At 44.8% G+C, this 26,483-nt stretch overlaps 6 protein-coding genes and 2 non-coding genes across 10 annotated transcripts in view; 4 read left to right on the top strand and 4 right to left on the bottom strand.

The window, feature by feature from the left end:
• Positions 1–450: 450 nt before the first annotated feature.
• bel (ATP-dependent RNA helicase bel) lies at positions 451–5,431 on the bottom strand. 2 transcript variants are annotated; one of them, XM_002056567.4, is made up of 4 exons: positions 4,924–5,431; positions 3,175–3,538; positions 1,092–3,014; positions 451–1,017 (listed from the first exon to the last, which is right to left on the bottom strand). In XM_002056567.4, the coding sequence occupies exons 1-4, from the start codon at positions 4,966–4,968 to the stop codon at positions 887–889; spliced, it is 2,463 nt and encodes an 820-aa protein (XP_002056603.2). In that variant the 5' UTR covers positions 4,969–5,431; the 3' UTR covers positions 451–886. The 2 variants fall into 2 exon arrangements, with proteins under 2 accessions (XP_002056603.2, XP_032289613.1); XM_032433722.2 differs by having other exon boundaries at positions 1,101–3,014; positions 4,924–5,430.
• Positions 5,105–9,181, bottom strand: p (WD40 repeat domain-containing protein pink). The gene is made up of 3 exons (XM_002056566.4): positions 8,930–9,181; positions 8,359–8,865; positions 5,105–8,295 (listed from the first exon to the last, which is right to left on the bottom strand). The coding sequence occupies exons 1-3, from the start codon at positions 9,011–9,013 to the stop codon at positions 6,331–6,333; spliced, it is 2,556 nt and encodes an 851-aa protein (XP_002056602.1). The 5' UTR covers positions 9,014–9,181; the 3' UTR covers positions 5,105–6,330.
• Positions 9,182–9,355: 174 nt separating this feature from the next.
• Positions 9,356–12,977, top strand: LOC6633152 (peroxisomal N(1)-acetyl-spermine/spermidine oxidase). Its single transcript, XM_002056565.4, has 5 exons — positions 9,356–9,939; positions 10,885–11,290; positions 11,361–12,144; positions 12,204–12,324; positions 12,393–12,977. Exons 1-5 carry the CDS (start codon positions 9,619–9,621, stop codon positions 12,573–12,575), a joined length of 1,815 nt encoding a protein of 604 aa, XP_002056601.2. The 5' UTR covers positions 9,356–9,618; the 3' UTR covers positions 12,576–12,977.
• A 564-nt stretch (positions 12,978–13,541) lies between these two features.
• Positions 13,542–13,635, top strand: TRNAY-GUA (transfer RNA tyrosine (anticodon GUA)). Its single transcript has 2 exons — positions 13,542–13,578; positions 13,600–13,635. It is a non-coding gene; the product is annotated as a tRNA-Tyr (tRNA).
• A 118-nt stretch (positions 13,636–13,753) lies between these two features.
• LOC6633149 (transketolase-like protein 2) lies at positions 13,754–17,910 on the top strand. 2 transcript variants are annotated; one of them, XM_032433655.2, is made up of 4 exons: positions 13,754–13,863; positions 14,196–14,619; positions 15,950–17,548; positions 17,618–17,910. In XM_032433655.2, the coding sequence occupies exons 2-4, from the start codon at positions 14,516–14,518 to the stop codon at positions 17,793–17,795; spliced, it is 1,881 nt and encodes a 626-aa protein (XP_032289546.1). In that variant the 5' UTR covers positions 13,754–13,863; positions 14,196–14,515; the 3' UTR covers positions 17,796–17,910. The 2 variants fall into 2 exon arrangements, with proteins under 2 accessions (XP_032289546.1, XP_032289547.1); XM_032433656.1 differs by having other exon boundaries at positions 13,768–13,863; positions 14,193–14,619.
• On the bottom strand, positions 13,899–13,994 carry TRNAY-GUA (transfer RNA tyrosine (anticodon GUA)). The gene is made up of 2 exons: positions 13,958–13,994; positions 13,899–13,934 (listed from the first exon to the last, which is right to left on the bottom strand). It is a non-coding gene; the product is annotated as a tRNA-Tyr (tRNA).
• A 382-nt stretch (positions 17,911–18,292) lies between the features above and the next one.
• lds (transcription termination factor lodestar) lies at positions 18,293–22,410 on the top strand. Its single transcript, XM_002056563.4, has 5 exons — positions 18,293–18,547; positions 18,618–19,810; positions 20,055–20,376; positions 20,519–21,375; positions 21,448–22,410. The coding sequence occupies exons 1-5, from the start codon at positions 18,481–18,483 to the stop codon at positions 22,192–22,194; spliced, it is 3,186 nt and encodes a 1,061-aa protein (XP_002056599.1). The 5' UTR covers positions 18,293–18,480; the 3' UTR covers positions 22,195–22,410.
• A 318-nt stretch (positions 22,411–22,728) lies between these two features.
• The window catches only part of dsx (transcription factor doublesex), a 46,499-nt gene continuing 42,744 nt past the window's right edge, over positions 22,729–26,483 (bottom strand). The window contains exon 5 of the mRNA XM_032433658.2: positions 22,729–23,678. The gene's annotated coding sequence lies outside the window, so the exon portion shown is untranslated. The remainder of the gene's footprint in view (positions 23,679–26,483) is intronic.

The raw sequence follows: 26,483 nt of genomic DNA, 5'->3' as shown, positions 1-26,483 counted from the left end.
TATGTATATATAACTTTACCAGTTATACGTTTTCTTTAAAATCATCAATTGAAGTTCATGCTTTATCAATTGTTAATCGCTTATCGCTTAAAGTTTTGTTTCGTTTTCTTTTTATATATAAAGATATATATATATATTTATATCGATTTCAATATTTGAAAGAGAAAATATGCGAGAGGGAGGGCGGGTGCGTAAAAGTTCACTTTTACTGGACAAATATAATTCAGATTGCCCTTTTTGTTAAATTAAATCCTTATGTTTCTGGCTCGCGCTTTGCTCTAGCATAACTATATATTTTTTTTTGTTTATGATAATTATTAATATTATTTGTTTATGAGCCTATTTTTATGCGCGCGTGTATTTGTTTTGTCACACTACAATTCATAGTTTGTTGCAATTTTGTTGTTTCCAGCCATATATGCAAATGTATGTATGTATATATGTTGAATATTTAATTTTAAACAGTTTTTTTTAATTTTATTTGTAATGCTTTCTATTGTAATTGTGTGCGTCTGTGTGTGTGTGTGTATATGTGTGTGTGTGTGTGTGTGTTAATGCGTGAGTGTGAGTGTTGCGCTGCGCACAGACAGTTTCTCTTTCACATTTGCTGCCCCTATATATATATATATATATATATAGATATATATATATATATACATATATGTATATATATAGATGATACATATAATATGCAAATATATAATTAAGTTGTTGTCGATCGGTTCATCAAATGTTGCTCTGCTTTGCTCCTGCTCCTTGCTGTTTTTATCAGTTATTCTTTCTGTTGTTGTTGTTGTTTTTGTTGTTATTATTGACGCTAGTCGGGATTATGTGGACGCTGTGGATGCTGCTGCTGCTGCCGGCCCCTCTGGGTGACAGGCCTTGCTCATTGACCCCACCAATCGGGCCCGTTGTTTGAGTGCGAACCACCACCACCGCCGCCGCCGCCGTAGGAGCCGCCATATGAACCGCCGCCACCACCGCCGCCGTAGGCGCCACCGCCAGAGCTGCCGCCACCTGCCATAACACGGAATATATAATTAGAACATATGCACAACAGTATTTGGAATTTGTGCGTAGAGTTCACTCACCAAACTTACCATACGAGTTGCCATTGCTGCGATAGTTGCCACCACCACCGGCGGCGCCACCGCCGGAGCCAGTGCTGCGACCGCCGCCGCCGCCGCCAATACCGCCGCCGCTGCGTCCACCGCCGCCAGAAGATGTACGATAATCGCGTGAACCAAAGCCGCCGCCGTACCGTGAACCGGCACCGCCGCCGCGTCGCTTGGCGCCACCATGGCCGCGATCCGAGCTGAGCATCTCCTCAAGGAAGCCGGGTATCTCCTGTTTCGTTTCGATCAGCAACTCCAGCAGATCGGAGCAAATGTTGCGGTTTTTGTCATTGAAAAAGGATGTGGCAACGCCCAAATTGCCCATACGTCCGGTACGACCAATGCGATGCACATACTCCTCCACATCGGTGGGCAGATCAAAGTTAATGACATGTGTCACATGCGGAATGTCCAGACCACGTGCCGCCACAGCGGTGGCCACCAAAATGGGGCAGTCACCAGAACGGAAACAGCGCAACGCCTCCTCGCGCTCCTTTTGAGTACGATCACCATGTATGCTGGTCACCGGATGATTGCACTGATAAAGGAACTCTTCCAGAGAATCGGCACCCTTCTTTGTCTCCACAAAAATGAGCGTCAGATTGTCCTTGGAGTATTCCGGTCCATCCCGTATCGACGACAGTAGATCTAACAAATAGGAGCGCTTATCCTGATCGTATACCCACAATATGGTCTGGGTTATGTTCTCCGATGTGGAGCCAACACGTCCCACGGCCAAGAATATATAATTGCTGAGAAAATCGCTGGCCAGCTCCTGGATCTGTTTGGGGAATGTGGCCGAGAACATCAACGTCTGGCGCTGTCCCGTCGGCGGCATATTCAACTGTTCGACAATGCGACGAATCTGCGGCTCAAAGCCCATGTCCAACATGCGATCGGCCTCATCCAAGACCAGAAAACGTATATTCTCCAGACCCACCTTGCCGCGCGTTATCATATCCTCCAGTCGTCCAGGTGTTGCGACAATCAAATGACATCCCCGATCCAGTTCGCGCATCTGTTCGCTGGTATTGTTGCCTCCATAGAGCACAGCGGGACGCATGCGCGAGCGATAGGCGAACTTTTTGGCCTCCTCAAAGATTTGGGTGGCCAGCTCACGGGTCGGCGCCAGCACCAGGCCCAACGGGAACTGCTTGCGTCGGCTATATTGCCGATTGCTTTGCGGCGGCGCCGACAATCCATGCTCGTACATCTGATTCAGGATGGGCACAAGAAATGCAGCCGTTTTGCCAGAGCCTGTCTGGGCACAGGCCATCAAATCCCGTCCGCTGATTATAATTGGTATTGCGTATTTTTGCACCGGCGTCGGTTTATCATAACGCGCCAGATTCACATTGTTCCTTATGATCTCCGTCAGCTGCACATCATCGAACGATGTGATGTGCGGCGGCACGTTCTGGCCCGTCGCCTCCACGGGTATATCCTCGTATTTGTCAAAATTGATGCCCGTGTTGCCCACACCGAAGAGCTCCGTCTCCAAGCGCTCGTCGCGGGCACCCAGTTTTGTGTAATCGGTGTTTCCGCCGCCCCCGCCACCGCCCTCCTTCCAGCGACTGTTGTAGGGACCGCCACCGCTACCCCCGCGATTGCCGTAGCCTCTGTTGCCGCCGCCACCGCCGCCGCCCCCACCACCACCGGGTGCGCCGCCTTCAGCGGCGCCGCCATCGTAGCCAATCGGGCGCTCCGGCTCCTGCCAGCGATCATTGCGTGGCTGCTGTGCCTCCTCCGATTGTTCGTTGAGGCCGTTGCCTCCGGCACCAGCGCTGGCGCCGCTACCACCACCAGCGCCCCCGCGATACGACGGTCCGCGTCGATCCCCAAAGCTGCGACCACCTCCTCCGCGATTCCAGTCGCCGCCGCGGCGCGAGTCAAATTCACCTGCGAACGGGGAAAAGAATCTATAAGAGCTGCTCTTGTCCAAATATATTAACCGCAGTTTCTCAGTCCCAATCTTTGAACTTATCTCATCGACCGTCTGTTGCCTAATCAGCAAAATGAAGCTTTCTCGTATTAAGCTTCCCATCAGGTTAGCGCTTACCGTTATAGTTGTCCTCGTAGCGGTTGCTGCCACCACGTCTGCCGCCGCCACCGCCGCCGCCGCCTCCGCTTCCAAAACTTCCGTAGTCGCCGCTCTGGCGATTGTAGCCGCGATTACCTCCGCGATCGCCTCTGCGAAATTCACCGCCGCGCTGCTGCTGCTGCTGGTCCCTGTTCTCGAGACGCGGTGCGGCACCTGAATCAAAGCCCTGGCCTTGATTATCTAAGTCCGCGTTGTTGTTGCCACCACCACCTCGAAGATGCGGGGGCACATAAACGCCACCAGTGACCGAATTAGTGGAAGTCTTGCTTGTTATGGGGCCGCTATAGTTAGCCGAGCCGCCATTCAAGTCCAGACCAGCAACCTGCAATGGCACGGAAAATATTAAAAAAAAAACACACACACACACAAAAGCAAATGTAAATGTAACACACATTCAGAATTGGCCTATATTTAACTGTTTTGGCATCTCAATCTTAAGTAGTGGCAACCCTGCTCATTGTCGATTCGTGCTGAATAAGCATTTAGCTATTATAAACAGTCAGCAACTTTTTAAAAAATTAAGTTGGCAACACTACAAAGATGTGGGAGATTTCAGCTGCTGACTGTTCAAATCCCTGATACGTCGTATTTATTCAATCACATTTATTGATAACAATATAAACAAACGTGAGTTTCGTGTCACGCTCGAATCGGGCACACAGATATACATACATACATATCTACGCGATCAAGTTCAACGAATTCTAAGCCGTTGCCGAAGAGAACTTTGTAATAACAAGTTTTTCGGTAGAACACATGCATACATACATTCGCAATCTTCTCACAATACCATCGCCATGCCCGGTTAGCAACATGTTTTTTATTTGAAGCGCGACGCGTATATGTCACACTCACACACAACAAGCGCAACTAGTTTGAGAGGCTTTGACAGGCAGGGGCCTAGCAACAACAAAAACAATAGGATGCCACCCACACACGCGCAAAACTCATGCTTAGTGCAAAGTTTTCGTGGAAAGAGTCGAGATGGAAGCTATACAATGTGGAACTTGTTTTCGCCACACAATCATTTACAGGGTGTTATCGCATTGTGAATTTGGCTCACAACGCACATATTACATGCACGTCTGGCAACCCTGTTTACAATTGTACTCAGCTTCCACATGCGTGCGTGAGCGAGAGTAATGCAAAGAGCACGCCGCAACTGGCACGCTCACACACACTTGCATTCACTAGTTTAGAATTGCGGCTACACATAGGCACACACACAAAAGCAAAAACACTCTCGCACGCATACACGTACATTTGCACAGCAATGAACAGGCCAAATTGGAGGCAAGCTAAAATTTATACAAAAGAAATTACACAAATAAAATAGCAGACCAACACAGACTCACAGACATATATGACTTATACGTACACGAGTTACAGTTCGTTGCAAAATGTAAAAGCGCAACGCGTTCCACGGTCAGACGTTTTATATGTTATGAAATCAATAAAAAAAAAAAAAAAGTTAGAGCCCTCACTGAACACTGTTCAATAATCGTGTGCGGACCGCATGAGCATCGCCGACTCTTTCACACATGGCCACTCACACACAGAACCACTTTTAGCTGACACAGCTAACACACATATGCACAAATGTACCATTACGTTTTTTTTTCTTCCATTATATACCCTCTTTTGCACCGCACCACATTTTACATTCACACACAAACACACGCACACATACACAAGTTCCATACTTACTTGCTGCTCTAGACCTGTGCCATTTTGGTTAATAGCATTACTCATATTATCCTCCAATCACTTGCTTGTTTTTTCTTTCTTTCCGTTTAGGAAAATTTTGCAATTGTTCTTGATTTTGCGCACACTTGCAATTTCCGAAAAAATAATTATATGTAAATTGTTTTTCTTTCTTTTTTGTGTGTTAGTGTTGCACTTCGTGTCTATACGTTTTTCTTTTGGTTTTTTTTTTCCGACAACTTCTTACGTTCCACAAGCTACTACGTTCTTATGTGGAGAGAGCGAGGTTGTACTTTTCACAATCAGTTTCTTCGATCAATGAGACCTATATAATGTTCATATGTTTTGCTAGGCCTACTTGTGCCTACAGACAATCACAAGCCTGTTATTATGCTTGTGCTTAAAATGTATGGTTTTTATACGCTTTCGCGTTTTTTATGCTTTCAGACGCGTGTCTTATCCACACCAACGGCGAAAACGAGCCACACGGGAAAAATGGTGGAGAGCTGGTGATGGGAGCGCGTGAGTCAGCGCCGTTGCTTATCGTTATCGCAGTGAACAGGGTTGATTTGACAGAGCTGCTTTGCTTAATGCGTTACCAGACTGTTGAGGTAAACGCTTCACTACAAAAATTGTAAATCGATAGTCTTATCGAGTGTTGGCAGCCGTTAGAGCTGCCCGGTATTTCTTTTCTAAATCTTCGCAATCTCTTATACAACAACTTTTTTTTTTTTAAGAGAACCTTGAACAACTTTAAACACTTAGATGGATCACTTCGCTCTGTTGGGGCTAACGTTGTTTGTTTCGAGAAATGCTTGCTTTGCAGTTGAAATTTTGTATGATTTATGCCAAAACTTGTTGTGTTATGTGCATGTGTTGACTATTTAATTTTTAGGCTTCGAAAATTTGAAGCAAAATTCAAGGAAGTATACAATGTTGATGTATTTATTATTAACGCACAAACACATACAGCTGGTAGGCATACATACATGTAAATATATCTTGTTTTAATATACGTTTATATAGAATAAATGCTTTTGGTATTTTGGCTATAGCTTTAGCTAAAGTTTATAATTAGGAGCATGTGCTGGGAATGTTGCAAGTTGCCCGCTTTCCAACAGTACATATGTATCTTTATATACCTTTAAATATATATATATATATACGTGTGTGTGTATATAACATAAATAATGTTGCCAGCGGCAGCTTCACAAAGTAGCCGTAGGTCAATGTGAGAAATGGCCAAAAGTAAAGCTAAATTCGTTTTTTCACACTGGAATTGGCAAAAATAAAACAGGGTTGCCAGATGTAGAAAGCTAAATTAGGTGAAATTTTTAAACGTTTTCTGACTAACGAACTCGTAAATAGCTAAATTTAGCTAGAAACTAGCTTAAGGGACAACACTAACATTCAGCCCTTGAGCAGGCAGCGTTTATAGAATTCCCGATCGATCGCATCGCTGGGTATATACGAGCTCCACTTAAAGATCAGTGCCAGCGTCTCGCTGGCCGTGAGATGATCCAGCGCTATGTTGAGAAAACAGTTCCATGTGTAGAAATAGTGCCGCGACAGCTGCTCCAGCTCCACGCTGCTGACGCACTCACAGTTGACGCAGACCAAACGGCCCCTTTGCAGCTCCACAAACTGCTCAAAGCAGCGCGCCCAGGCGGCGCCATTGAGCTGCCTGCCCACATCCTGCAGCAGTTCGACGGCGCCATAGTTGAAGACAATGGGCAGCACTTTGTCCAGATTGTGCTCGGCCAAATAGAATTTGGCCAGCACATCGAGCAGCGCCGGCACCGATTGCAGCACATCGAAGCACTTGAGCTGCTCGTGCCGTGACCAAAAGTAACGCAACAAAACCGCGCCCAGTTCATGGTATTGGCATGCATTTTGGAAGCGGAGCGGAAAATTGCAATGGCTGCAGCGGACAATTTCCACGCCGGAATTAAGCAGCGCCAAGCCGCTGGCTATATAATCGCGTGTGGCATCATCCATTTCCCAGATAAGCTCCGGATTCAGATAGTTGAAATACATCTCGTAGCAGTTGCGTTGCGCCTGCTCCGGACTGTCGCCATGCTCCAGCATAACCTGCCCAAGCTTGGCCAGCAGCTGCATCAGCTCGTTGGCCGCATACTGATCGAAGACAGCACGATAGCGCTCCACGCAGTGGGTGCGACTGAACTTGGCACCCTTGTGTATTAAGTACAGATTGTAGATGGTCTTCTCCTCCGGACTGATGTGCGGCGTGGGGGTCGTGGCGACAGTGGCACGCTTTCGGCTGCGGCAGACAATTTCCTCATCCTCGTCCGGCGTCTCGTAGCGTGCTTTGATATCCTTAAAGGGCTGGGAACGCTCACTAGCGGGTATTAGCTCGCGCACCAGCTGCTGCTGCTGTTCCTCGGCGAATATGTTGAACTTATACTTGATGATGTTCTTGCCAAATTTGCCGGTGACAGTGAGCAATGCATCCTTGAAGTGTCCCGACTTGGGCGGCTGCTTCAGATTATCGCAAAAGGCATTCTCCAGCACATAGACGCCTTTGGCCGGAGCCGTGCTGCCGGCGCCAATTCCTCCTCCTCCTCCTCCGCCTCCTCCTCCAACTCCCACCGTACTCAAGCTGGCACTGCGCTCTGTTGTCGCCGAACTGCCGCCGGAGCTTTGTGTGTCCAGTGCGCTACCCGTGCACTGGGCAATGGCATCAAAGATCACGGATATATCGTTAAGAAGCTCGTACTGCTGCCGTTCAATCAACAGCTGCTTCAGCTGGTTAAGCTGCTTCAGCTCGTCATGCTCGCGCGCCTTGTCGGCAAAGTATTTGACGTGCTGGCGCAACAGCCGGGCGCATTGAGGCAGCTTGGACAGCTGCATCAGCGAGATAGCGTGCGCCTCCAGCGTCTGCAGCTGCACGCTGTACAGAGAGCCCGTTTGCGTGAAGACAAAGATGTCGGCGCCGGCAACGCGGCAGTCTACAATGCGCTCGAACTGATTGCACCAGAGCACCACCGTTGAGTGGCGCACATCGAAGATGTATAGGCCCAGTTCGGTGTAGGCCAGCAGAAAGTTTTGGCCCAGGCGTTGTAGTTTGGCGAACTGCAGCTGCTGCGGCTGATAGTTTAGCAGCTCATCGTTGGCCTCCAGTGCATCGGCATCTTCCTCATCGAATGCCTCACTCTCGCTGGGCCTGAGTATCTTGGCTGGCGCGGTGGCCAGTGCGCTCTTAAACTGATGTGTTTGCACCACCTCGCCCTCGAAGTCAACCTCCCAGATCCGTGTACCCGGACGGGCACAATAGATGCGCGATGGCTGCAGCGATTCGTGGGGCGATATAAAGAAGCAGGCGCCGAACGCGCCATCACGTGGACGGTTACCGATCTGCGGGCAAAAAACATATTAGGTATAAAAAGAACTAAGCTAGTTTAATTTGTGCTGGTTTACCTGCTTGTATTCCTCGTATTCGGTGTTGCATAGAATACACTTGGTGGTGTTGGACACCAGGAGCAGAGATTCAAAGTCATCGATCTGCACGACAGGCGCATCCAAATACAGAAGCGGATGCACGGTCATGTTAAAGAGCAGGCTGTGCCCTATAAAGGACGAGAGTAGCACCAGGTTTACCTGGCCACGCGTATCGCCATAGTAGAATTGCTTCTCATCCGGCGTCCAGTGGATGCAGCTCACCTGCACCGACTGATCGGTGCTCAGATGCGTAACAATCACCTGGGGCGCGGCCTGGGCAGACAGATTCACCGCATACACACAGATGAGCGAGCGTTGGGTGGCAAAGGCCACATACTTGTTGTTGGCCGAGATGCTCAGGTGTGTGACGGGGCCATGTTTGTTTGGGATCAGGTGCATAAACTTGCCGCCACGATTGAAAAAGTACAGCGAGCCCGAGGTGGCACCAAAGATAATGTAGTTGTCAGAGATATCAAAGCACGTATACTATGAAATAGAGAAACAAATACCAGTTACCATTTTGTATTAAATTACAACAATTTGTTGTTACCTTGATCCGATTGCTGTGCCTCAGCGGCTGTGACAAATGTTGGGAAAAATCAATAAAATTGGCCAGACAGTAGGCGTCGGTCATTTTGCTGCTTGTTGTTACTGGTTGACACGAGCGTATTTACATTGTTCGCACTCTTAACTGGCGAACTACTCGGTTTATTTGTTATTATTCGTTTATTATTTATGCATTTTAACTGCTAGCAGAAAAAAAAACAACAAAAACAAGGATGCAACTCTTACAGATGTTAGTTTAGTGCTGCCAGCACGTTGCTGTTGCACGGTCTGGCAGCACCAGCAACTTATTTACATTCAATAAACGACTGGCTGGCATCTTAGCCATGCACAGCTGTTATAGTTGTTTTGTTGCAAAAAGCTTAAATATTATTAAAATAATATTCTTAATGCAGTAGTAGTTTATTTGTTTCTATTTAAGTATATTAACGTTGCTGTTCAACAGCATGCCGGCACATTGTCGCTGCTCCAAACAGCTGTGCAACCTCGCCGCCCCCCCCACCTAACTCAACCATGCTTACAGTCGCTGTCAGCTAAACGTCAAAACAGTTCGTGTCCGTCGCGTTACAAAAAAAAGTTCAACCGAAACGCTATGAGGAATAAAAATACAAACGCAAAACACTAAAAGTGATTTATAAAAAGCAAAAATTATTTGCATATGTGAAACACAGCAACATGGCTGATAAGGAGCCAAAAACGCCTGCACCATCGCCCACAGAAGAGGGTCTCGCCGATATGGCAGCAACGGCTGCAGCAGCGTCGGCTGCGGCGGCTGGCCGCGTCGCCGACGATGGTGCCGCTGCATCCAGCGGCGGCACAGGCAGCACACAGAGCAGCAGCACAAATGTGAAGGTTTTGATAATTGGCGCTGGAATGGCTGGTCTATCCGCTGCCAATCATCTGCTGCAAAACGGTTGCGATGATTTTCTCATTGTGGAAGCGCGCGGTCGGGTGGGTGGGCGTATTGTGTCCATACCGCTCGGCAATAATCAAAAGGTATTGTAGCGCATTATGTAAGCAATATGTTTTGTCGGCAACCGCATAGGCTAGCAGGGTTATAGGTGGGAGGGTATGGGCAAAGTGTGTTGGTATTTTTGTCCATTTGCTGCTTTTGAGCGACGAGTTTTTTTTTTTTGGCTCGGACAAAAATATAAAATTATAGATTTTTCAACGCACTGCACAACCTGCCGCATGTTCATATATTTGTAAATAAAGTATGCAAATTTATAGACAGTGTATTTAAAGTAAAATCTTTAAATACTTTAAAAAAACAAAATGATTTTTTTTTCGTGGCCCCGCATTTCTACTACCTCTTGCGTGTCCTTGTCCTTGCCACCTTGTGCATTTTTATTATGTTATTTTTTGCATTTTTTTTTTAGCCAAAAGTGGCAACTACCAAGCCAGCCAGCTCTGTTCGGGCACGAGAATTTCCCTTTCCCGATTGTTATACAATTGACTAATTTCTAGATAAGATTAGCTATTCCAATTATGACGTAAAGGGGGCGTTGCATTCAGCGACGGGTTAACAATCACGTAGACAGTTTAAAAATGGTTTAATTAAATTATAAATAAAAATTGGAAAATAAATACATCACATTTGCTTAACGAGCTAGTCGTCCCTCGCAAGAATTATCTCATAACTATCTTATACATATATCATATAGGTCAGTTCTTATCAGGCCTAATGGAAAGTTAAATATATTTTATCTATTATTTTATAAAGATATTTAGTAGAAGTAGGATAAGTAACATTATGTTAGGGGTATTCAGTATAGTCAAAGAGCTCTATATTTCAAAATATATATAAAATATATCCGCAACTATTTGAAAATAATCAAAAAAGAATATAAAAACTTTCGTGGTGAATACCCCTGTCGTGGGTTTTCCTCTGATCATATTTTGACCGTATTTTCATTTATTTTCCTTCATCTACCTTCGCAGGTGGAACTGGGCGCCAATTGGATACACGGCGTGCTGGGCAATCCGATATTTGAGATAGCCGTGCAGCATGGTCTAGTCAGCGTTGTGAACGTACCAAAGCCGCACAAAGTGGTGGCCACCACCGAGGATGGTCATCAGGTTCCTTTTAGCATACTGCAGGAGATCTACGAGGCGTACGTCTGTTTTCTACGCCGCTGTGATGAGTATTTCCTGTGTCAGTACAGCCCACCGCCGGACATTAACAGCGTGGGGGAGCACATCAACTATGAGATTCAGATCTATCTGAGCTCCGTGCAGGATCCCAAGGAGAAGCGCCTGAAGCAATTGATATTCAATTGCCTGCTCAAGCGCGAGACCTGCATCACGGGCTGCCACAACATGAACGAGGTGGACTTGCTGGAACTAGGTGAGCAGCTAATTCTGTGATTGGTGCGCTTTGAAGTATATTACAAACTGTTGTTGGCTTTTGTTTGCAGGAAGCTATACGGAACTGCAGGGCGGCAATATTGTGCTGCCCGCTGGCTACAGTTCCATATTGCGTCCACTGAGCGCGCAGATTGCCAAGGAGTCCATCATGACCAAGTGCCCGGTAAAGAAGATACACTGGAAACGAAAAAAGACATTCACCGGGCTGGAAACCGTTGATGAGAACTCGGAGAATGAGGATTCCGATGATTCGCAGAAGACCGTCACGGAAGTGCCCACAGCGGCCAGCGCCGCCTTGCGTGGCGCCTCCGTGGAGTCGAATGCCAGCAGCAATTGTGATTATGCGCCCGAGGGCTCCGTACGCGTTGATTGCGAGAACGGACGTGTGTTCCATGCGGCGCATGTGATATGCACCATACCGTTGGGCGTGCTGAAGCATACGCACCGAACGCTCTTCGATCCGGAGCTGCCGCAGTATAAACAGGAATCAATTGAGAATCTCATGTTCGGCACTGTGGACAAAATATTTCTGGTCTACGACCGACCATTTCTCAGTGCGGCCATATCAGAGGTGATGCTGCTCTGGGATGATGAGAAGCAGGACGCTGTCAGCGAGGAGGATCGCGCTACAGAGGCTTATCTTAGCAAGAACTGGTTTAAGAAGATCTACTCGTTTGCTAAGATTACGGACACACTACTACTGGGCTGGGTATCGGGTCGCGAAGCGGAATATATGGAAACGTTGCCAAACGAGGCAGTCGCTGAAAAATGCACTGAAATTCTGCGCAATTTTCTGCAGGATCCCTACGTGCCCAAGCCCAAGACTTGTGTTTGGTAAGTAGAAATGACTCTGTCTTATTCCAATTCGGTTTACCTTTTTTTTTTGTGATTAGCACCAGCTGGAAATCACAAACCTATACGGGCGGCGCATACACCTCAATACCCGTGGGTGCCACGCAGGAGGACATCGAGAACCTGGCCCAGCCGCTGTATGCGACGCCGCAGGCCACGAAGGTGAGCGTCCACAGCTCTGTAGCTTTGAACTTCTCTAATTTCTTAATCAATGTCCTACCCCTTGACAGCCTGCCATTGTGTTTGCCGGCGAGCACACACATTCCAGCTTTTACTCCACCGTACATGGCGCATACCTAAGCGGAAGGACAGCGGCACAGTACTTGCTGGCGAATGACGAACCCGACGAGATAATCATGGAATCCGATGGCAGCGATTTGAGCGCCTGGATGCAGGGCATTGCACTGGACTGAGCCGAGCTGAGCAACGATAACAATTTCGTTTTTGTATTATAATTTATGTGCGTTACGTTTCTTATTAGCGCTTTTATTTATCGTTTCATTGCGTCTAAGCCACTTTTTAGCTAGTGATATCACGTTTTGTGTATTTTTCCTTTGTTTTTAAGTTCCATTGTGCATTTGTTTAATTATACAAGATTTTTGTTATTGCTTTTTTCTTATCAAATATCAAATTCCACACAGCATTCATTTATTTATTTTGTAAACAACTTCTAGAAAATCCGCCTGTAAAATATCAAGAAAATAAAACTTTACACATAAATATATAATGTTAATATAATTGAATACAAATTTAAAAAAAAAAAACAAAAAAGAAAACAATCTCTGTGCACGCTAAGCAGCTTTCATTAAAATGTTGGTAGTCGTGAGTAAAAATTGATTGTGTACAAAATAAAATCGAAACAAAAATTGTTTATTTTTATAGATTCATATTTAATATAGTCGAATTTTGTGTTAGCTTACGAAAACAATTAGAATCAAGTTTTACGAACAAAGAGCTGCGGCAAGTCTTTACTAAAATTTATACCAAAAGACAAAACTAATTAAAAAAAATGTGTAAATTTTAATGTAACTATGTATTGTTAATGTTATCTATTTTGCTAACTAAATTATGCATTAGTTAAATCTATACTAAGACAACTAAAACAGACAAAGAATGATATTACAACATTTTATGTATATCCAAAAGAGATTACATATATATATATATATATATATATATATATATATACATATATATATATTTATTTATTTGTATTTATTTATAATTATTTCAACTTGTGCGCATCCGAGAATAAATCAACACGCTAAATTGCCAGAATGCGTTTTTTTTTTCCATTCGTTGACACTCTGCTCCGCCCACATCTGTTTGCCTCAGCGGTGACCCAATCAATGTGCATTTTAGCTCCGTCCGGTCATGCGCCTTCGATAGCTCAGTTGGTAGAGCGGTGGACTGTAGCACGGAATATACAATATAGACATCCATAGGTCGCTGGTTCAAATCCGGCTCGAAGGATTCATCTTTTTGGTTGCTTTCTATTTATTTATACATTTTTTTTTTTTGTGTATTCATCAAGTTGGCATTTTTATTTAGTTCGACTTCCAAACATATATTTGCTTTAAATCAGTTTCTCAGATTACGCCTGCAGCAAATCATCTGTTTTAATATTTTTTATTTTTAAACTAAATGCGATCAACATTAAGCAAAATTTTAGTATATTCGTATGTTCAACACTGTAAAAAGGTACTTTTATAAAAATTAACCAAGAAAAAGTTAATTCCTTCGAGCCGGATTTGAACCAGCGACCTATGGATGTCTATATTATAAATATGCCATACTACAGTCCACCGCTCTACCAACTGAGCTATCGAAGGCGCATATGTCGAGCGACCAATGTCTTATTTCAAGGCGTACTGTAAAAGCGCTTGAAATTGAGGCATATATTCTGTTTTAAAATAACTTGCGCATGCGAATCGAATAAAGTACCTCGCTCACTCTACTCGCGCTGTAGAGTGAAATGTGGGCTTAAAAGCACATCAAACTTAATGTACCCTATTCTCATCTCGTTCTAGCAGCAAGCAAACCAAGCCGTTTCACCGCACTCTTCAACTTTAAAGCTTTTATTTGGTGTGCCAACGACTGCGACGTCAGCGTCGCCATAGGCAGACAGAATTGCGCCCATACAAAGCAAAATTGACAGCAGTGGCAGTTTAGTTCCAATCGCCGGCTGCAAGAGTTCACTGTTGTTGACCGCTTTTGTGCCAAAGAAACTTAAACTACCAATACGGCATTATTTTGGTCCGCCGTTTGCAAAAATAGAATCGCCACCCTTTGGTTAACAGGCAACAACTCAAGTTCACCCATTCAGCCAACACCCACGCGTATCGTACTCAGAATGGCGTATCACAAGCCGGAAGCCAAGACTGTTCAGGATTTGAAAGATATTGCGCACAAGTTGCGTATTGATTCCATTAACTCAACCCAGGCCTCCAAATCTGGGTAAGCATACAATCACCTTAGGAAAAGTTGTGTACCTTGGCACGCTCGAACGACTCTTGGGCCGTCAAAGGTGACCCCCGGCTTAAGGCTGCCAGGCCACGTGTTTTTCTCAATGCAACGCCGTTCTAAAAAAGCACATTTATTTACTACACTGCATACACGCACACATGCACATTCAGTATGAGTGCGAGTTTAGGTGTGTGTGCGTTTGCATGCGAATTGGAATTCTTTTAGAAAAACTGCGATTAATGGTTTGGTTGTTAATTCGCAAAGTTGTTAATTAACCTTTACTGACCTTGACAATTGTATGTAGCTTATTCAGTAAATTCAGCATATCCAGTTTTAGGCACACACATTTACTTACGTGCGTGAGGCGTAGCAGCGGCGCTTCTAAGTTCAGTGTTCAAAAGCTCTGAATTTTGTGGGCAGTTGGCAACGCATAATAGCAATAACGGCAACAACAGAAAACAACACAAACATCATTTTTAATGGCCGCAAAATCGCTACCACGCTCTGACGTTTTTATGACCTTTATGGGGGTAACTAATTAAACTAAATGCACGATAAGCTAAGCAGTTAAAGTACGAGTTTATCATCAACTATTTCAATGCATTTTAGCCCAATTTGGACTAGTTATCGCATCTTACTTTTCCACTTTACTGATAAGCCACTCTCAACATGCACATGCGTTTGTATATGTGTATTAGTGACCTCTCTATTACCCCCCGTGGTAAGCAGATAACCTACAGTTGCTTGGTTTGTCAGAGCTACAGCTAAAGATATGACCGATTACAAACTATATAGAGGTGACCGGCTGGAGCATTCCCATTCAACATAACCTTCAATAGTTCTTTATTGAGCAAAGGGCGTCGCCAAGGGCCCCCTACAAATCCGTGCAAAAAGTTTGTGTGCCCAGATCTATTTTTGCAGAACGTGCATATTTGAGGCTAAAAGCGGCCAACCGGTTTCTATGTCAAAACGTATACAAAACGCCTCAGCGATAAGGTCCATTTATACATATAGACACATGTATGTATGCATGTAATGTATACAAATGTGGTCTGTAAGACGAGCCTCCACTTTGGTTGCAGAGTTTTCACAGCATATCGGATTTCTTTATACTACGAACAATTTTAGGGCTACGCACATGATCGTATGATTTCGAGATCAACAAAAATAATAAATACTGTACTGTACATACATACATATACATATATTCTATACCGATTGCTGTACAAACATATATATTTTCGTATATCCCATTCTTAGTACGCGGTTCTGTTGAATTCTTAAATTAATCTTGTCTCTATTCGCTGTGCTACTCTTGCAGTCACCCAACATCATGCAGTTCCCTTGCCGAAATCATGTCCGTGCTGTTCTTCCAGCAGATGCGATTGAACATGAAGCATCCGCGTGATCCCTCCAGCGATCGTCTGATCCTGTCCAAGGGTCATGCGGCACCCATTTTGTATGCCGCCTGGGCAGAGGCGGGCTTGTTTCCCGTGGACGAGCTAAAGAACTTGCGCAAGATCGACAGCGATCTGGAGGGTCATCCGACGCCGCGTCTAAATTTCATAGATGTCGGCACCGGATCTCTAGGCCAGGGCGTCGCCGTGGGCGCTGGCATGGCGTATGTGGGCAAAAATTTCGATAAGGCCGACTATCGCACCTATGTGATTGTGGGCGATGGCGAATCCGCCGAGGGCTCCGTCTGGGAGTCGCTGCACTTTGCCGCCCACTATGGCCTGGACAATCTGTGCGTGATCTTCGATGTGAACAGGCTGGGCCAGTCGGAGCCCACCTCGCTGCAACACAAAATGGATGTCTACCGGGATCGTTTGGAGGCGTTCGGCTTCAATGCGCTCGTCGTGGATGGCCATGACATCGAAGAGCTGTGCAAGGCGCTGCACTGTGCAGCCAGCACGAAGAGCAAGCCCACGGCCATCATAGCCAAGACGTTCAAGGGCAAGGACTTTCCGGACATTGAGGATCTGGACAACTGGCATGGCAAGCCATTGGGCGATAAGGCGGCCGCCGTCATCAAGCATCTGCAGAGCCAGATTGTCAATCCGAACGTCAAGCTGACGCCCAAGAAAATGTGCAAATCGGGCCAGGCGCCCGAGGTGGACATCAATAATATTAAGCTGTGCGCACCCCCCAACTACAAGCTGGGCGATGCGGTGGCCACACGCCTGGCTTACGGCACAGCGCTGGCCAAGATTGGCGCCGACAACGATCGTGTGATTGCTCTCGATGGCGATACCAAGAACTCCACATTCTCCGATAAGCTGCGCAATGCCTATCCAGAGCGTTATATCGAGTGCTTCATTGCCGAACAGAATCTGGTGGGCGTGGCCATTGGTGCCGCCTGTCGTCGACGTACCGTGGCCTTTGCCTCGACGTTTGCCACGTTCTTTACGCGCGCATTCGATCAGATACGCATGGGCGCCATCTCGCAGACGAACGTGAACTTTGTGGGCTCCCACTGTGGCTGCAGCATTGGCGAGGACGGTCCCTCACAGATGGGCCTGGAGGATATTGCCTTGTTCCGCACTATTCCCGGCAGCACCGTCTTCTATCCCTCGGATGCGGTGAGCACCGAGCGTGCCGTTGAGCTGGCCGCCAATACGAAGGGCGTGTGCTTCATACGCACCTCGCGTCCCAATACGTGCGTCATCTACAACAACGATGAGAACTTTGCCGTTGGACGCGGCAAGGTGGTGCGCCAAAAGCCCTCCGATGAGGTGCTGCTCATTGGCGCCGGCATCACACTGTACGAGTGCCTGTCCGCCGCCGAGCAGCTAGAGAAGGAGTGCATTACGGCGCGTGTCATCGATCCTTTCACGGTGAAGCCACTCGACGTGGATCTGATTTTGGAGCATGGCAAGCAGTGCGGCGGCCGTGTGGTTGTCGTCGAAGATCATTACCAGTAAGTGAAACCCCCAGATTGGCTTCCTGCCAGGCTAAATGGCTTTCTCTTTTGTTTACTCCTATGCAGGCAAGGTGGTCTGGGCGAGGCTGTGCTTAGCGCTCTCGCCGAGCATCGTAATTTCGTGGTGAAGCATCTGTATGTGCCCACGGTGCCACGCTCTGGACCACCAGCCGTTCTGATCGACATGTTCGGCATCTCTGCTCGGAATATTGTATGTGCCGTCAATAACATCTTCAAGAAGTGAGCAACGGGACCTTCAAACCGGCAGCTCTATATATGCACAATAATTTCCATTTTTCACTATGTTAAAATACGAATTTTTTATTAAATTTACAATAAATTCTATTCGGTACAAGTAACTATTGCATTTAAATAAACATGCATTCGAAATGCAGTGTGCCCGTAGGATACAAACGATTATAAAGCTAAAACCAAACCAAAGCTGACAAAACAGTTACAACAGGCTGCTCGCAAGTCAGAGTGTGTTAAGTAAATACTCGGTAGTTTTTCATTGTGTGGGCACACTATTACAACAGCAATACAGTACCGCGTGACTAAATGCCTATTCTTAATTAAAAAATATTTGATTTAAATATAAGCGCATTTTAAATGAAGTGTGACCGCGACGCTTAAGGGCTTCTCAAGCTAAGACCACTTTTATCGAACAATCGCTTTTTGACACGTGGCAACTCTGTTATAAAAGTAGGCTGTTTATTTACAAGACCGTATAGTATTATAGTCGTTGATTGTTTTCTGGCAGCACTGTTACAACAACAATACAGTACTGTTTGGTTGCATGCCTGCTGTGTGACCAGATCGCTGAAACCCAAAGAGCGGCAACATTTACAGCTACATTGTTGAAATTAACTGGCGCCCAAATTGTTGTGTGCAGCTTGAAATTTGTTAAAAGAGCTACGAAAATTGCATAAATGTCGAGTGAAAGCGACGAGTTCTACAGCGACGAAGAGGCGGAAGTCGTCAGCAATACAACATCGGGTGAGTAAACTAATAAATTCTGGTAATTATAAACAAAATCAACATGGAAATAAATTGTACAATACACAAGGACGCTCCTCCAGTCGTGGCAGCGTCAACACTGGCCGTGCCTCTGGCGGCAGCCGTCGCAGCGTCGTCAGCAATTTGACTGTCGAGGAGTCGAATACGGATTCCGATGGTTCTAGCGTGCGCAAACCAGTTAGAAATGGCCAGCGAGCCGGCGGCCGCCGCCAAGCCGTGATTTATTCAGAGAGCGATGAGGAGGACGAGCTGGATCAGCGCGCCCTGTCACCGCGCACGCGCATGAGCATCACGGGTGTGCGGCCGAACGATATGAGCGACGGCTCCAGTGAGATTGACTACAGCGACGAAGAGGAGCGGCAGCCGCAGTCTCGGCAGGAGCAGTCAACCCACAGCAACAGCGATCAGGCGGATGAGACCTACGACGAAGATGTGGAGCGCGAACAGGCTGCCGCGGAGCGTTATCGCCGTGCCACCATCGATGGCCTGCACTCGCCACGTTACAGCACACAATTTGCGACCAGCATTGAGGACACATTGCACTCGACACTCTTTCCCAATGACCAGCAACAGCTGCAGCTGCCGAAGTCGCCGAGTAACGATTCATCTGGCAGCGATGTGCTCATCTTGAGCAACAAGGAGACGCCCATTGAGATCAGCAGCAGCACCGACAACGATGACAGTTACAATAGGGAAGATGCATCGGGCGCTTCGGCATATGGCCGCAAATCGCGCGGCTTTTCACCACGCAGCAGCTCCGAGGCACCCAGGGTCCGATCCGGCAACAAATTAATACAGCCGACCATTAAGGCGGCCATTAAGAAGCAATCGCCCCGGCGCGCCAGCACCAAGGGCCAGCACGTTTCGCCTGAATTCTACGAGAAGGAGTCGCGCAAAGTAACCGAAATGCACGTCCAGTTGAACGAGGCGGAGAAGCTGTACGAGAAGGTGGCTCACAAGCTGCCCGACAAGGGCATACAGATCAAGAAGCGCATCGATGCACTGCGTCAGGACATAGAAATTAAACAAAAATATCTGTCCGGCCTAACTGTGCAGCAGGAGAAGCCACAAATTAAGGTCTCCAAGCCGCGTGCCTCCAATTCACGTAAATCCCCAAATCCCGAGGCGCCCGACTGGGACCAGCTGTCCGCAGCGGTCAATCAAATACAGCCCACACACACGGGTGCCAAAGGCTTGGCGGCGTTCAACGCCATGAAGGCGCTCACCATTGATTCCCTCAAGGTACGTTCCGACTGCTTCATTCTGCAGCTAAGCGTCGCAAGTTCTTTGCATGATGAGTTCTTCTAGAATGGATATCTGAGCTGCGTGCTGCCTCTGTTGGCGGCCAGGCACGAGTTACTGTGCGGACGTCTTTCACGAGCACGCGCTGATTAAAACCACACACACACATCTCTGAACCAGCGCCCTCTGGCCCTGCTCAGTTGCCTGTTCGAATGTGTCTCTAATATGCTCTTGTACTTTGTAGGATTTGCATGGCTCGTTAAAGGGCTGTCCGGCAGAGCATGTGATGGCAGATGAACCCAATGGATTGAAGGTGCAGCTGATGGACCATCAGAGGCATGCACTGGCCTGGATGTCCTGGCGCGAACAGCAGCGTCCACGCGGTGGCATCTTGGCCGATGACATGGGCCTGGGCAAAACGCTGACTATGATTGCCCTGGTGCTGGCTGGTAAAAATGGGCAGGAGAGCGGCGCTGGCGCCGAATCTGCAAGCAGCGACGATGAGGACGATCCGGGCAAGAAGCGCAAAAGCGTGGGCGGTTGGACTTCCAAGGGACGCAAGGATAGTAAGTATCCCATAGCCAAGCGGACATCTTCGAATCCTCTTTGTCTTAGCCATGTCGATGTCTGCAAGAGTATTTAATCTTCGGCAAGCTGAATAGCACCTTTGCTTCTTGGCTTTTTTCAACTGCCTTTTGTGTTCTGCAGCTTACAAAGGTGGCACCCTGGTGGTTTGCCCCGCCAGTCTGCTGCGCCAGTGGGAGGGTGAAGTCGCCTCCAAGTTGTCGCGCCATCGTCTGACGGTCTGCGTGCATCACGGCAATCAACGCGAGACCAAGGGCAAGAATCTACGTACCTATGACATGGTGGTGACCACCTACAACATTGTCTCTAGGGAGCATAAGATGAATGGAGCATTGCATGGCGTAAAGTGGCGCCGTATCATATTGGATGAGGCGCATGTGGTGCGCAACCATAAGGCGCAATCATCGATGGCAGTTAGCGAGCTGCGCGGTAAATATCGCTGGGCCCTGACTGGCACTCCAATTCAGAATAAGGAGCTGGACGTTTATGCGCTGCTCAAGTTTCTGCGCTGCTCGCCCTTTGATGATCTGGCCATGTGGAAGAAATGGATCGATAACAAGAGTGCCGGTGGACAGGATCGCCTTAATTTGCTGATGAAATCCCTAATGTTGCGGCGGACCAAGGCCCAGCTCCAGCTGGATGGCAAACTGAACAGTTTGCCCAAAAAGGAAGTACGCTTGATTGAAATGAATCTCGATACGGACGAAATGAATGTGTACCAGAAGGTGATGGCCTTCTCGCAAACCCTGTTCGCACAGTTTCTGTTCCAGCGTGCCGAAAAGGATTCGGATGCCAATTTCATCAACGATGCTCGCAAGCCCACCTACAATCAGATCAAAGATCCCAATGGTGCCTACTATAAAATGCACGAGAAATTCTCGCGCATGGCCGGGCACAGCAAGGAGGTGAAATCCCATGAGATTCTGGTGCTGCTGCTGCGTCTCCGACAAATTTGCTGTCATCCCGGACTCATAGATTCGGTATACATTGCAGCTATATATACATATATACGCCTCTTTGGAACAACCTAATTCCTTGAATATTTTTTGTAGATGTTGGAGGAGGAGGGCGCTGCCAATTTGGGACATGATGACAGCGATAGCTATACACCCGAAATCGATTTGCTGGCTCAGCTAAATAAGATGACTATTAATGATAGCTCCGGTTCCAGCAGCTCGCGCCGTTCCAGTAACGGCAGGCACAGCAGCGATGAGGTGCGTCTGGCCAAGGCCTCCCAGAATGTGCTCAAGCGTAGCAATCCGGTGTTTAATCTCAAGCGTCCGTCCAGCAAAATGCTAAAAGTGCTAGAGATACTCAAGACCAACGTGCTGAAGTCCAAGGATAAGGCTATCGTAGTGTCCCAGTGGACATCGGTGCTGGATATTTTGGGTGATCTCTTGGAAAAGGAGAGGCTGCAGACCTTGTCGCTAAACGGCGCCATACCTGTAAAGAATCGCCAGGACATTGTTAATGAGTTCAACGATGAACGCAATCCCAAGCGCATTCTGTTGCTCTCCCTAACAGCTGGCGGCGTTGGCCTCAATCTAATTGGTGCCAATCATTTAATACTGTTCGATCTGCACTGGAATCCACAGTTGGAGGCACAGGCGCAGGATCGCATATATCGTGTGGGCCAAAAAAAGGATGTCATCATATATAAAATTGTATGCCTGGACACCGTGGAGCAGCGCATCAAGGCGCTCCAAGATCGCAAGCTGGAGCTGGCCGACGGTGTACTGACCGGCAAGGTCAGCACCAAACTGTCCATCGACGATCTCAAGGGTCTCTTTGGCATGTAGGCGCCAATTATTGGAAAATCTCTAGGCTGCAGTGCTGAGCATTGGGCAAACAGAAAGGCCATTTATGATTTTTATTTACAGCAGAACAAACTTCTTTTTTCAATTGAAAACTTTATTTTGAAGCATTTGATTTAATTTTATATTTTTAGTTTTGCATTTAGGCCTAAGCTACAATCAAATCTGAAGTGTTTTAAAATTTTAATGTTTTATGTTTAATATGTTTAATTGTTTAATTGATTTACTTGTTAGATTAAAGGAAATTGTTTTATTGTTTAAGCAGATGCAAACAAATAATGGAAATTCAACTACAATTTGAATAGCATAACGTTTTTGGTTCTTGTCAATCCTAAGTAACACACACGCACACACATTTTCTACACACACACACACACACACACACACACACACATTAAAATACATACATGTTTTATAAAAACTTAACTTAAAACTACAAATTACTTAAATTAGAAGCCAGTTTTCCCTAACCAACTGCCCAGTCAATTAAAAAAAAAAAAGAATAATAAAAAACTGTCTGCTTTTTTTTGCACATGACAGCGCACAGCCCAAGGAAATGTAACGTTTTGCGGGGGCGAATAGAAAAGAAATACAAAATTTGTTTAATTTAAAATTGGTTTGCTGCAAGCTTCAATAATCTCAAATATTAAGTATTATACGCATACACATATTGTTAAAAAAAAAAAAAAACAGTTTACTAATTATCCAAATGCTGTACATGTTTATCAAATGGGTTTTTTCATTTAAATGGTGCTCTATGCGGTGCCAGCTTAGGACTAGATATCTGTGTGTATTTTCCTGCGCTTCCTTAATATTATTAAGAAAAGTATTGTATGCATGCATAGTACAGTGAAAGCTCTGCTAACGGACAGCTGCCAGTACTTATTTACTCTTGAAAATATTATGCAAACATCTGGAATAAAAATTGTATGGCTGAGTAAAAACTTGAAAACATTTGACAAATTTTAATATTTTTAAACAAATTGGAAATTTTTTTAAGTGCTTACTTAAATTTAATTTTAGCATTGAAATAACATTTCATAAATTATAAATATATTGAAAAATTTGTATTTTCAATATAAAGAAGTGCCATTTTTCTTAACGTGCCTCGGCTGTTCGCATTAGAGAGTTTTCACTGTATATATATATATATATGTATGCTATATTTAATTTTATAATTTTATCAGCACAGTTTTTTCATTGATTACCTTTGCTTTAGACTTAAGTTGAGATCAATTTGAATATTCATTAGGCGCAACACCTGACTTTCCAGGGTATTACGCACTTTTCTAGTATATGTATGCATATGTCATAGTTCGAAGAGAAAACAATGTGTGTGTAGGATTAGCATATTGTTGTTGTTGTTGTTGTTATTAATATTACTAAACTAAACTCCGCCGCCGGGGGGAACTGTTGTCGGGCTAGAATTTGTTGGACCAGCTCCAGGACAGCCAGATTTTTAATTATCGCTAAACGCGAGAGTGGAAGAGAAATAAGCGAAAAATATTAGTTAAATCATAAATGAAAACGCATTCAATTTGACCTTAAGCTCTAGGGCCTGTTTACCAATTAGCCTAAAATTCAATATCATATTGGTAATCTGTAGACTTGAGCATAAAAACAGTTTAAATGCCATATATAATCCCATAATCTCAGCGTGCCCATATGGGTGCAATGTCTTTGGCCGTAAAAGTCATTAAAATCATTGTAATGCCAGCGCAATCCTGGGTCTGCAGCCTTACCTGGCAGAGCAGGATGAGCTGCTCGCCGGGCGCGCTCGTAAAACCAAATTTTATAGCAAAGAACGACGGACGACGAGAACACGTTGTCCAGCCAGAAGGTTGACTGGGAATTGGACTTCTGATTCCGGGCGCAGCTGCATTTGTCTCACTTCCTCTTCTTCTTCTTCTTCTATCAGACTTTATAATGCCAAATGTGATTTTTATGGGGCACTTTAAGATAATGCAGCAGCAACTCTCAACTTTGGCTGATTCTCAATTGTCACAGTCGAACTAATTGCAAACGGCCCGCATGAACATTGAAAAGCACTTTGATACATGTATCGAATGCATATACAATAGGATAAGTACATAAATTGCCAACTGCTGTCCACAACAATTTGTAGGATATATATTCCTCCCTCAAAGTAGCTACTTCAATTGATTGTTCATTGCTCGCACTTATACACTTTCTCCTGTGGAGCATGCTCAATTTGCCATGTTTTACAAAAATTCTGTCTGTCACTTATTAATTCATTTAATTAACTATAATAGCTTGATTGTTCACATTGCGGAATATATATACATATATACCCAGAAATAGCTTGGTTCAAGCTGCCTGCAATTCTACTATAAAAATATATATATAGAAAAGCTTGGTCGATCACGATCTTTTTGCGTATATAGCATATATCTATTGATCTATTCGTTAGCTCTATTAGTCTTGAATTGAATGTCCTATATATTATTCTTTAAGTGATCCTTTAGAATATCTACTTAGCTTTTTGTTTTACATGTATATCTGCTAAATCTTTCATAACGATCTTAAGAAATTCTTGGCCTAACTATCGATCCATTTGTGTATTTGGTATAAGTCTTATTATCTATATTTTTAATAATCTCATATCTATAAGTCTAGAATCTTACATACTATATATAATTCTTCTATTGATGTCTATCTTGCATTCTATCTATAACTTGGAGATATGTTAATATAATCCTATTACCCTATTTGCCTATATATAATATTAAATATTTATGTTTTATAACCGGAAATAGAAGGAACGTGATCTAGCTGCATTGGTCTGGCTCTTATCCGGCTTAAAGCCATGTTTATGTACTTATTTCTAATCTAATCTAAAAGCTGTCTATGTATTCAACTAAAAATTGTATTTTAATATCTCGTGATATCTATTTACGTAAAAAATTAATGGATTGGATGTATAGAGTATGCCTGGTTCGTTGTTTAATTATGGTGTTTTCTCGATTCTCGTTTTGTTTATTTGCTCGACTCAACTTTTTATGATCGGCCACAAAAATTTCCACTGAAAAATGAGTAGCCGAAAGAGTGCTCAGGGCTCGAGTCGTTGGTTCTGGCTCCGGCTGCGGCTCTGGCCCTGCACATCGCATACATATTGTTTATTTTTTAATAATGCGTGTCCACTAAAGGAAAAAAAAAACGGCGTAACGCGGCACCATAAAAACCGGAGAGCGCCCAACACGCAAACCAAACGAGAGTCGAACAATAATAAACACAAGCCGAATTATCCTATAGAGGGAAACGTCAGTGGGACCAAGAGGGTGGTGCGATGAGGGGAGGGGGTGAGTTCGAAATTTGAGCAGCGTAAGCTGAAACTGAAACTCCGAAACTCGCTCGCAAAACTATAATATTTTTCTTTTTTTTACTTGTTATTCTTATTTCTTATTTTTATTTTTATGGCTAGCATTGCATTTATTATGATTCGCCTCGACCTCGAGAACTGAGGAGCAGGGCATTAAGAAAAAACTTAGGGATTTGCTGTTTGTATTTTGTTTTTTTAATGACTACTCAACGGAAATTAGAAATCAGCGGAAATTGCGCGACATCACAACAGCACAAAATACATATAATGTATGTTGTTTATTGTTCAAGAAATATGTTTATATGTTTATGCGATGTGAATGTGAATTTCTTATGCACGAAATGATCTTTCGAGTGTTTGAATAAGCACTTTACAAAGTTGTGAGAGGAGAACTTTAAGTGCCATATAACTGTGAGATCAAAAGAACAGCTTTCAGAATATGGCTAGAGATTTCCATAGACCCAAAGCTAACATCTATCAGATATGGTTTAGCTAAATGATGTGCTTTGGTATTTTATTTGGAATCAAACCAGTTTTGAATAAATATGGTTCCGTTCTGGTTCGACTCAGATATTATAAAAATGGTTCGGTTTAAGAACGAGTATATTTGAATACGCATATGAATTGGTTCCGTTTCAAATAATTTACTAGCCCGTGTATATTATTTTATTTTGAATCAAGCCATTTTGGAATAAATATAGTTCCATTCTTGTTCTGGTTCAAATGGCTTTTGATAAACTGGTTCGTTTTAAGGCTCGGCTCATGTGAACGAGTATATTTGAATTCGAATACGAACTGGTTCTGTTTCTAGCAGTTTACTGTTTAAATTTTAATCCGGATAGTTCGTATTCGTTCCAAGCAGGGCTGCAGCCTTGATTAGAATCATATAATGATCGGTTTCTAATAATTAATTGCCTCGTCATAACTATAAATG

The sequence above is a fragment of the Drosophila virilis genome, chromosome 2 (assembly GCF_030788295.1).
Source record: "Drosophila virilis strain 15010-1051.87 chromosome 2, Dvir_AGI_RSII-ME, whole genome shotgun sequence".
In the NCBI taxonomy this organism is placed as follows: Eukaryota; Metazoa; Arthropoda; class Insecta; order Diptera; family Drosophilidae; genus Drosophila; species Drosophila virilis.
This window is presented reverse-complemented; position numbering and strand designations above follow the sequence as displayed.

What these genes read in the sequence shown, in the direction of transcription:
- bel (XM_002056567.4), bottom strand. Translation starts at nt 4,968, where the DNA reads ATGAGTAATGCTATTAACCAAAATGGCACAGGTCTAGAGCAGCAA. An exon ending in CTACGAGGACAACTATAACG is followed by an intron (nt 3,015 to 3,174) that starts GTAAGCGCTAAC and finishes CCCCGTTCGCAG; the next exon opens with GTGAATTTGACTCGCGCCGC. An exon ending in CAACTCGTATGGTAAGTTTG is followed by an intron (nt 1,018 to 1,091) that starts GTGAGTGAACTC and finishes GTGTTATGGCAG; the next exon opens with GTGGCGGCAGCTCTGGCGGT.
- p (XM_002056566.4), bottom strand. Translation starts at nt 9,013, where the DNA reads ATGACCGACGCCTACTGTCTGGCCAATTTTATTGATTTTTCCCAACAT. An exon ending in GGCACAGCAATCGGATCAAG is followed by an intron (nt 8,866 to 8,929) that starts GTAACAACAAAT and finishes TCTATTTCATAG; the next exon opens with TATACGTGCTTTGATATCTC. An exon ending in AATACGAGGAATACAAGCAG is followed by an intron (nt 8,296 to 8,358) that starts GTAAACCAGCAC and finishes TTTTGCCCGCAG; the next exon opens with ATCGGTAACCGTCCACGTGA.
- LOC6633152 (XM_002056565.4), top strand. Translation starts at nt 9,619, where the DNA reads ATGGCTGATAAGGAGCCAAAAACGCCTGCACCATCGCCCACAGAAGAG. An exon ending in AAGCCCAAGACTTGTGTTTG is followed by an intron (nt 12,145 to 12,203) that starts GTAAGTAGAAAT and finishes TTTTGTGATTAG; the next exon opens with CACCAGCTGGAAATCACAAA. An exon ending in CGACGCCGCAGGCCACGAAG is followed by an intron (nt 12,325 to 12,392) that starts GTGAGCGTCCAC and finishes ACCCCTTGACAG; the next exon opens with CCTGCCATTGTGTTTGCCGG.
- LOC6633149 (XM_032433655.2), top strand. Translation starts at nt 14,516, where the DNA reads ATGGCGTATCACAAGCCGGAAGCCAAGACTGTTCAGGATTTGAAAGAT. An exon ending in ACCCAGGCCTCCAAATCTGG is followed by an intron (nt 14,620 to 15,949) that starts GTAAGCATACAA and finishes CTACTCTTGCAG; the next exon opens with TCACCCAACATCATGCAGTT. An exon ending in GTCGTCGAAGATCATTACCA is followed by an intron (nt 17,549 to 17,617) that starts GTAAGTGAAACC and finishes ACTCCTATGCAG; the next exon opens with GCAAGGTGGTCTGGGCGAGG.
- lds (XM_002056563.4), top strand. Translation starts at nt 18,481, where the DNA reads ATGTCGAGTGAAAGCGACGAGTTCTACAGCGACGAAGAGGCGGAAGTC. An exon ending in CGTCAGCAATACAACATCGG is followed by an intron (nt 18,548 to 18,617) that starts GTGAGTAAACTA and finishes ACAATACACAAG; the next exon opens with GACGCTCCTCCAGTCGTGGC. An exon ending in ATCCCGGACTCATAGATTCG is followed by an intron (nt 21,376 to 21,447) that starts GTATACATTGCA and finishes TATTTTTTGTAG; the next exon opens with ATGTTGGAGGAGGAGGGCGC.